At 36.7% G+C, this 9639-nt stretch overlaps 1 protein-coding gene across 2 annotated transcripts; it reads right to left on the reverse strand.

Annotated features, from left to right (window-relative positions):
- Positions 1–390: 390 nt before the first annotated feature.
- On the reverse strand, positions 391–7419 carry pdcb (phosducin b). Of its 2 annotated transcripts, none has more exons than XM_057840861.1 (4): positions 7295–7419; positions 5818–5864; positions 5325–5473; positions 391–1281 (listed from the first exon to the last, which is right to left on the reverse strand). In XM_057840861.1, the coding sequence occupies exons 2-4, from the start codon at positions 5858–5860 to the stop codon at positions 766–768; spliced, it is 708 nt and encodes a 235-aa protein (XP_057696844.1). In that variant the 5' UTR covers positions 5861–5864; positions 7295–7419; the 3' UTR covers positions 391–765. The 2 variants fall into 2 exon arrangements, with proteins under 2 accessions (XP_057696844.1, XP_057696845.1); XM_057840862.1 differs by having other exon boundaries at positions 5818–5879; positions 7295–7389.
- Between the last annotated feature and the right edge of the window lie 2220 nt (positions 7420–9639).

A 9639-nucleotide genomic window follows, 5' to 3' on the forward strand; every position in this document is an offset into this window, starting at 1 on the left:
TATAGGTAAAATACATATTTAGGTGAAACTATTTAAAGAGTACTTTGTGTGCTCCAGCTTTTATTTGGTTACTTCCGGTCTCCAGTCATGTGAATTTGCATATTAAGCTAAATATTTAGTTCCAATCGCTTCCAGATTTAGCATTTAGGATATAGGATATACTGGACTGTCTCAGGAAATTAGAATACACAATATTCTAATTTTTTGAGACAGTCCTGTGTATATATACAGGACTGTCTCAGGAAATTAGAATACACAATATTCTAATTTCCTGAGACAGTCAGGAAATTAGAATGACTGTCTCAGAGACAGTCCTGTATATATACACAGGACTGTCTCAAAAAATTAGAATATTGTGTATTCTAATTTCCTGAGACAGTCCAGTACATTTAAGATTTAAATTAAATATTTAGTTCTGGATTTAAACATTCAGGTCCAAAACTTCTTATTCAAAAATGAATATTTAGGTTGCTAAATAATGTTGTAAATTAGTAAAAAAAGGTGACTCTAAAAATTTCACACCACGTTTCAAACACTATGTGGCGCTAAATGTGAGAAAATGTTGTCGTAATTTTCAATATGTGCTGCTTTACAAATGGCGCCCCATAAGAAACCTTTGCCTAATGAGATGTTAACAGCCTCTCAAAGAACCCTCCTCCACCACAGATTCAGATATTTTCTGATAAGGAAATAACACTTTTTAGGCCCTACATACAACTCACCAGACAACTTTGTTTTGGTTACTTAGCAGTCACAAGCAATTGTTTACTCTACATCATTCTCCTCTTCATCATCCATCATCGGTGCTTCTTTCTCTGGCAGCAAACCATAACTGTTGAGGAAGGCCTCCACATCTGTAGCGAAGAACTCTTCGTTTAAGTGCTGTGTGCAGGCCAAGAAGTTCCCCAGCAGTTCACCTGCCTTATAGACCAAAAGGGTAGGTAACACCTCATCTGAGAATCTCTCAGCAGCACCTGAAGAAACGGCATCAATCCTGCAGAATTTAACAGTGGGATACTCTGTGGCCAGACAGTCGAGGCAGCTGTTGAGCTCTTCACACCCTTTGACTCCAATCTTATAAATGTGGACTACGACCACCGTGCTGTGATGTTCTTTCTCAATTACTTCGAGGAATGCCTCCCCACTGTCCAGGTCGTGCACGCCTTCAAACTTCGGCCCAAAGCTGAGCTTGTCATGCATCTCCTGCATGCACCGTTTTCTGTACTTCTTAAGACAGCCCTCATCCTCCTCCTTGAGCAGTTCATACTCTTGTACACTCATCTGAAATATTTATAAATGTATGGTTACTATTTTCATGACATGATTCGCACTTAATATGAAGTGAAATCTAGGATTGTGAAACTACCATGACCAGGGAAACTAGAATATACTTTTCAAATGTACTCATATATCATCACACCAGCACTACGCAGTGTTGTTTCTGTCAACGATGACTATAACGAAAATATTATCATTAACGGGCAATTTTGTCATGGCGACAGCGGGACGATAACGAGTTTAAAATGTGTTTGGAGAGACTGAAACATAATGAGACGTATGCCAGTTTGCGTCTGACGAAATGAGAACGAGACGAAAATGCGCTAAAGTTTCCGTTACGTGTTCACAATGCGTGACATTTTATGTGTAGTTAGCCTGCATCGTACCAGTGTGTGGTTGTGTCACTCATGTGATGTGCTGCGCCCCTCCAACCTTGAGGCTTGCACACCGGTAAGATTTGTTTTCTTATCTTGGCCAGAAAGAATATGCAATGTTGCTTTAGCCTTTAAAGGTCTGTGCTGAGTGATTATCATCACACACTAAATGTAACTCATAGTGTTAGCAAAGCATTCACATTCGCGTTAGCATTAGATGAATGCTAATCGTGAGTGTCCTCTTAAACTCTCAGACAACATTTTTTTTTTTTTTTTACATACATTTCTTGGCGTCCAGGTAGCTATAATTAATTGGAAATATGTACTGTTTTCCTGCTGTGTGTGTATTATCACAAAGTTGGCGTTGTCCTTGTAGACGCTACAATATGTGCTTGTCTATCAATGTTCATTCGAAATAGCTGGAAACCTTTATTTATTTATCTTTTTTTGGTGTAAATTGTTTTAATTTTCCAGATAAAAACATTTTTTTGTCAACTTTGACTAAAACTAGACGAAATTAGTTGTCGTCACCGAAAACTAGATGGTGACAAACAGATTTTGAGATGACTAAAATATGACTAAGGCTAATAAGTATTATCATCCAAAAGCCTAAGACTAAGACAAAAATTAAAAGGGCTGCCAAAAACAACACTGGTACTACGGCATACTTTACAACAATGCCAACACTTAAACCTATAATCAAACACACCCACAGACACACTCTAAGAATTCATAATGAACTTTTACAGTTTAACAAGATATCAAAGGTGCTGCAATATACTGTCGATTAACAGAATTTATACAATCAAGTATTTAACATATCCTAATTGACTGACATATAGTAACTACACTATGGCTGTTTCTAGTTTTAAAATAGCGAATCACTTGTGCCATGACTTGCACTGTAGTATGCTTGCATATCCATAATAAAATATACTTTATCTTCTTCCAATGAATTATTTTAACTACAGATTTCTATTTATTCATTTTCCACTAAGTGGTATATTGTTGACATTCCAAAGAAGTTATGGGCAACAGCCCTCTTGAAAGATTTTTTACCGTAATGTCCGCACTATATGGCTCACCTGACTATAAGCCGCCACCCACCAAATTTGGCACGAAAGCTTCATTTGTTCATAGATAGCCGCGCTGCACTATAAGCCGCAGCTGTCCTCACAGTATTATGGGATGTTTACACCAACAGATATTAACCAGTAACACTTAATTTGACAGTGGCATCATACGACTGTCATAAGACCAAATGAACCCCCATGAAGCTTTGAACCAATTGGCTGCAAAGCTTCATTGCTTCAAGGAACTTCATCTGGATATCACCCTGGAAAAAATACCACTTCTAAAATGAGTTTAAAAAATATTTGAAATGAGATAAGATTTTCTAATAACGAGTACGAAAATCTTGCCAATGGAACAAGCAATTTTTGTCTTGGTAAGAATCCTTCAAATAAGACATACATTCAGGATGAACTAGTAAAATATAACTACCGTAAATTCCGGACCATAAGCTGCTACTTTTTTCCCTCCCTCAGTATCCTGCAGCTTATAGTCCAGCGCGGCTTGTTTGTTGATTTATTTGGGTTAATAGGTAACACTTTATTTGAGAGCAGCGTCATAAGACCATCATAATTATAACGCTATCAAGGGCATTAATGAATGCGTATGAAAGATGTCATTGTAATCCGGCAAACTATGTCACTAACTCAATTTATGTCCAGCTCGGATCTTTTAAATCTATTCAAAAGTGAGATAATTTGCCGACACAAAATGACATCTGTCATAAGGATTCATTAATGCTCATGGCAGTGTCATGTCATAATTATTATACTATTATGGCACGACTGTCAAATAAAATGTTACCAAATACCATAACTAGCAATTAATGAAACAACTGGAACAGCAACTGAAGAAAAATTTGGCACATAACATGAATTTTGATTGTTATTTACATCTGTAGCACTGCAATGCATGCTAGGAGGCATGTTGGACAACAACAGTGTTGACGGCAGGTGGCAGCAGAGGTTGACTGTCTCTCCAAGGGAGCAGTGATGTCCAAATGAAGCTTCTTGAAGCAATGGTGGTTCATTTGGTCTTATGATTAATTATGACATGACACTATCATGTGCATTACTGAATGCTTATGACAGATGTCATTAAGTGTCATCCGGCAAACTATGTCACTATCTCCATTTATGTTCAGCTCGGATCTTTTACATCCATTCAAAAGGGAGAAAATTTGCCGGATAGCACTAAATGCCATCTGGTATAAGCATTCATTAATTGTCATAACAGTGTCATGTCATAATTATGATTGTCTAATTACAGTTTTATGGGGCCACTTTCAAATAAAGAGTTACCAAATACCATCTGTAGCAATAAATGAAACTGAAACAGTAACTGAAGAAATAATTTGCAGAGAGCATGAATTTTGATTGTTATTTACATCTGTAGTGCTGCAACGCATGCTAGGAGGCATGTTGGAGGACAACAGTGTTGACAGCAGGTGGAGCAGTGATGGGTAAAAAAGAATCTTCTCGAAGCAATGATGCTTTTCAGCCCATTGGTTCAAAGCTTCATGGCGGTTCATTTGGTCTTATGACAGTCTTACGGTGCCGCTGTCAACTAAAGTGTTACCGGTTACTATCTTTTGGTGTAAATATTCCATAATACAGTGAGGAGTGCTGCGGCTTATAGTCCAATGCGGCTTATCTGTGAACAAATGCTGTTTTTTTGTGTCAAATTTGGTGGGTGCGGCTTATACTCAGGTGCGCCTTATAGTCCAAAAATTATGGTAGTTTCAAGATCTCATTCTTCAAATAAGACATACATTCAGGATTAACTAGTAAAATAAAACTAGTTTCAAGATCTCATTCATCCTGAATTCATGTCTTATTTGAAGAATTTTTACCAAGACAAAAATTGCTTGCTCCATTGGCAGAATTTTCTTGTCATAGGCAAATGTCATCTCATTTCTTGTCATTTTTTTATCCATTTCAGAAGTGGCATTTTTTCTGCTCCCTTGGGGGAGCCATTCAACCTCTGCTGCCACCTGCTGTCAATGCTGTTGTTGTCCAACATGCCTCCTAGCATGCATTGCAGTACTACAGATGCAAATAACAATCAAAATTCATATTCTGCGCTAATCATTTCTTCAGTTACTGTTCCAGTTGTTTCGTTAATTGCTAGTTATGGTATTTGGTAACACTTAATTTGAAAGTGGTGTCATAAGAATCTCATTAGACAATCATAATTATGACAGGACACTGTCATGAGCATTAATGATTGCTTATAACAGATGCCATTTAGTCTTATCTTGCAAATTATCTCACTTTTGAATGGATGTAAAAGATCCAAGCTGGACATAGTTTGTGACATAATTTGCTAGATGACACTTCATGACAAAATCATTCAGTAACACCCATGACAGTGTCATGTCATAATTATGACAGTCTTATGACGCCAGTGTCAAATAAAGGGTTACCTATTAACCCAAATAAATCAAGAAATAAGCTGCACTGAACTAGAGGCCGCAGGATTCAAAATGAAGGAAAAAGTGGTGGCTTATAGTCCGAGAAATACGGTAAATACATAAGTTTTAGTGTTAAACACTACAATACCAACAAGTAATTAATGCAGCTCTTTGATGCAAATGTATACCTTGCGATTAAGATTTGATCTCGAATCATCCTTTTTCCGATGGGGTGATGACATTTGTCTGAGCAGTTCCCGTTTTGCAGGTGGCAGGTTTTCCTGCTCCATGCTCTCCAATTTAAACCTCCTCCAGTCATTGATAACACCCTTTGGACCTTTTGAAATATTGAAAAATAGCACTTAGTTGGGTTTGAGCAGTTGTGTCAAAATGACATACAGTATGTGTCTTCAGTATCATGCTTAAACAGTGAAGCGGTGTCATAGAGATTAAGGCGTCATGTTCACCTGAATAAAGCCTATTAATTAATTGAACAAGTACAAATTGCATCAGAAAAAAGATTACCGCTCTGCTTGCTGTTATCCATTTTCGCATTACCGTGTCATGGAGAATGCGCAGAGGACTTACATAGTCACACTCATTTATAGTCGTATTTGACACACAAAATTTGAGAAACTGTTTTAAACTGTAATATATTGCTTTGAACGCCGTTTCACTCACCTGTGTGGGTTGCTGTTTCCTCTAGGTCAAGTGGGTCACACATGTTTCTGTGGAAACAGAGACTGTCCATATTATGAGATGGCGTTTGGCATGACAGTAACTACATTGCAAATTTACAACGTCTCAATCAGATTAGTTGTTCTTAAATCTACTCAAATAAGTATCCCCATCTTATTTTCAGTGTTAAAGACTAGTTAACAGATTAATGCGTCAGATTCAATTTATATTCAGTAAATATTGCTATTTGTTCTAATTTAGCCCATACATATAAAAGTTGGTAATTTTTCAATTAAATAAAAAAAAAAGCTGTCAAATAATGTTTGGAACAATATCTATTCTTGAATTAAGAACATTTTTGACAAATACACTTTTTTTGAAGAGTAAATATACTAATTTAGTGCTTAAAATAAGTCGGTTATTCTTGTTTTCAGCTCGCTGTTTTTTCCTATTTCAATTAATCTGAGTAAAATTTACTTGAAGCACTAGCAGATAATTTCACTTATTTGTAGTAGATCTACACTGAAAACCAGGGAATTTAGCTAGTTTTAAGGAGGTGTGTTTTTGCTGTTTGTCTATATGTTTTATGTTCAAGGACACGTCAAAATTGAAATTAGACAGCTTTGTCTAGATTATCCATGATATTTAATTAAATTAATTATGCCCAAAAGGATTAGTGGTCTATAGCGGGTTTCTTGGTGGCTTAATTAGTCCTACAAATACTGCTTTTTACAAAAAGGGATTCCAGTGACCTGTTCAAATAAACAAAAATACATGCATTTGTATTATAGTGCTTTGAAAGACAGTGAAATTCGTAATACATCATTGTTAACATCTTGTTACTAGTAAAATTTGAAATACTTATGCCAATTTTGAGCAAAACTTTGTTTATGAATATGTATTGAATTGGTAATGCTTTAATTTCCATGTGAAAATTTGACTAGTCGATTGCTTTTCTACAATGGAAATCTCACTAGATTGAATTGCCACAGCTTCTCAATTAGTATCGTCTTCCTTCTTATGTGCAGCTATAAAGAGGATCTGGGCTGATGGTCTTTCTCACTGGGGGATATTTGTCTTGATTAGTTCTAGCTAAATCTCGTGAGGTCCGGTATGAATGTTTCATTGTTTCATTTCCGGATGTTCATGTGCTTTTGGAAGAGAGCGATACACAGTGATTTCATGGAGTAAAGATGGACACATGACACATTGTCCAAATAAACTGCTTTTTGGATTTATATAATGTTAAAGATCTTACTCAAATTAAATTCCTCTGTATGACGCTCACATTAACGTAACTCTCAATTTCAAATAAAATGTGGTGAATAACTGAAAGGATAATAGCATAATGATCTCGAGAATTGAAATCTAAAAGTTAAAACCCTTAAAAAACAAACAAACAAACAAACATTTACACAAACCATGCATTAATAAAAAAAAGCTGCATAAAAACATTTAAGTAGAATTTTTAATTTCTTACCCTTCACAACGATATCTTGATGTTGTCTAAAAGGAAATTTCGCACTGGTCTGCACTCGATCCCTTGACGGAATTGTCTGTTAGCGCTTGGTGTTTTTTTGCGTGCTTGCGTTGGTTCTACTCAGCCAATCAGCAGGGTCTAATGGAGATTTGAAAAAAAAAAGATGCTACAGACCCAACGGAAATAGATCCTAAGAGGATTTCACTTGGGAATTAGAAGCCTCTACTTGAGACAGGGCACAAGAGAGAGAGAGAGAGAGAGAGAGAGAGAGAGAGAGAGAGAGAGAGAAAGGAGAGGAGGGCGATTGCTAGTATATAAAATTGCTATATATAGAAAATATTATTATACGGGTATAAATAAATACTTTCGGCTGATTTGGTCATTACGTTTAAACGTCAATATTGCCTTGAATTTTTTCCCTCTTGACATGTCATGTCCTAAGACAAAACAAATCACAAGATTTCATTAACCCAAGAACAGGATGTCTTCAAATTTTAAATGGACGTTTTGTTTGCAATTCAGAGAAGTAAACACATGATCTCAAGCTTACAAAACGTACCACCTCTAGCTAAGGATGCTTCATCACGTGACTGAACAACACAAAAGTCCCACTGTTTTCCCTGAGCCCTTACAAATTTTTTGACTTGATCACATTTACTGTAGCTTTGCAAAGGTGGAAATATACATTTTGTGTATTTTGTATTTATTTTGATGTTATGATGGTGATGTCCGTGGTTGACATACAGTATAAGCTACTGTTTATGGTGGGCATCCCATAAATTTGTTTGCACCTTTGATCACACACATTCACCTCAAAGAGTTCCAGTAGTTTGACATGCTTATCCATAAAAGCAAATTTTACAATAACCTATTTTACTTTGGCTCTCTCTACATTCCCTGTTGTAAAATGAGGTACAGTCAAATGCTGAATCAACAAAGGTTTTCTGAAGCAGGTTGTGAAATTGTGTTTGACTTTTGTGTCCCGTCTTTCTGTCCACTTGTGTCCTGCATCTATTGGCTTAAAGGATTACCAGACTTTTTAAATTCAGGCACACAGAGAAGCGATGCATGTCAGGTGGGCTTTTCATCATCTCATTCACTCACTAAGGACTTGCTGCTTAAAATGGAATAAAGTGGATTGTGGACCAGGGCATGTTCCAAGAACTGACAATATGGTACTTCATGATCTTTACTGTTTCTTTATTTACTGTATATCCCTATAGCTACAGTACAAATGGGATTTTTGTGTTATTTTTAGATGTACGTATTTATTTTTATCCAAGTTGTAAATGTTAGTGTTTTTACGATCAAAGATCAACATCTCACCTACTTCGTATTACACTGTGGTATGAAAAAGTATCCGAACCTTTTGTAATTTTTCACATTCTGCATAAAATCACCATCAAATGTGATCTGATATTTGTCAAAATCACGCAGATGTAAAAACAGTGTCTGCTTTAACTAAAACCACCCAAACATTTAAGGGTTTTCATATTTTAATGAAGATAACATGCAAACAATAACAGAAGGGGGGAAAATTAGTAAGTGAACCCTCTGCCTAAGGAGACTTAAAGAGCAAATGAAACAAATTTTTACCAAACAATTTAAGTCAGATATGTGCCCAATCACTGATGAGTGGTTTAAACTGGCCTGCCCACTATAAAACACACACCTGGTAAGAATTGTCTTGATGAGATGCATTGTCTGATGTGCATCATGGCTCTGTCAAAAGAGCTGTCAGCGATCAAGGATTGTTGATTTGTATAAAGCTGGGAAAGGATACAAAACCACCTCTTAAAGTCTGGATTTTCATCAATCGACAGTCAGAAAGGTTGTCTACCAATTGAGAGAGTTTGGCACTGTTGCTTCTCTTCCAAGGAGTGGCCGTCCACCAAAGACGATGCCAAGAGTTCAGCGCAGAATACTCAGAGAGGTAAAAACGAACGCAAGAGTGTCTGCTGAAGACTTAAATAAATCACTGGCACAGTCCAATATCTCTGTTCACACATCAACTATATGTAAAACTATGGCCAAAAATGGTGTTCATGGGAGGACTCCACTGAGGAAGCCACTGGTGTCTAAAAAAAAACATTGTTGCTCGTTTAATGTTCGCAAAAAGGCACTTCGACACACCACAGAAGTTTTGGCAAAATATTTTGTGGGCTCATGAAATCGAAGTTGAATTGTTTGGGAGTAACATACAACGTCATCCGTGCAGGAAAAATGGAACAGCTCACCAACATCAACACCTCATCCCCCCGAGAAGCATGGTGAAGGGAGCATCATGATTTCGGGCTGTTTTGCTACCTCGGGTCCTGGACAACTTGCAATCATTATAAATAATT

Source organism: Corythoichthys intestinalis, chromosome 7 (assembly GCF_030265065.1).
Source record: "Corythoichthys intestinalis isolate RoL2023-P3 chromosome 7, ASM3026506v1, whole genome shotgun sequence".
NCBI lineage: Eukaryota > Metazoa > Chordata > Actinopteri > Syngnathiformes > Syngnathidae > Corythoichthys > Corythoichthys intestinalis.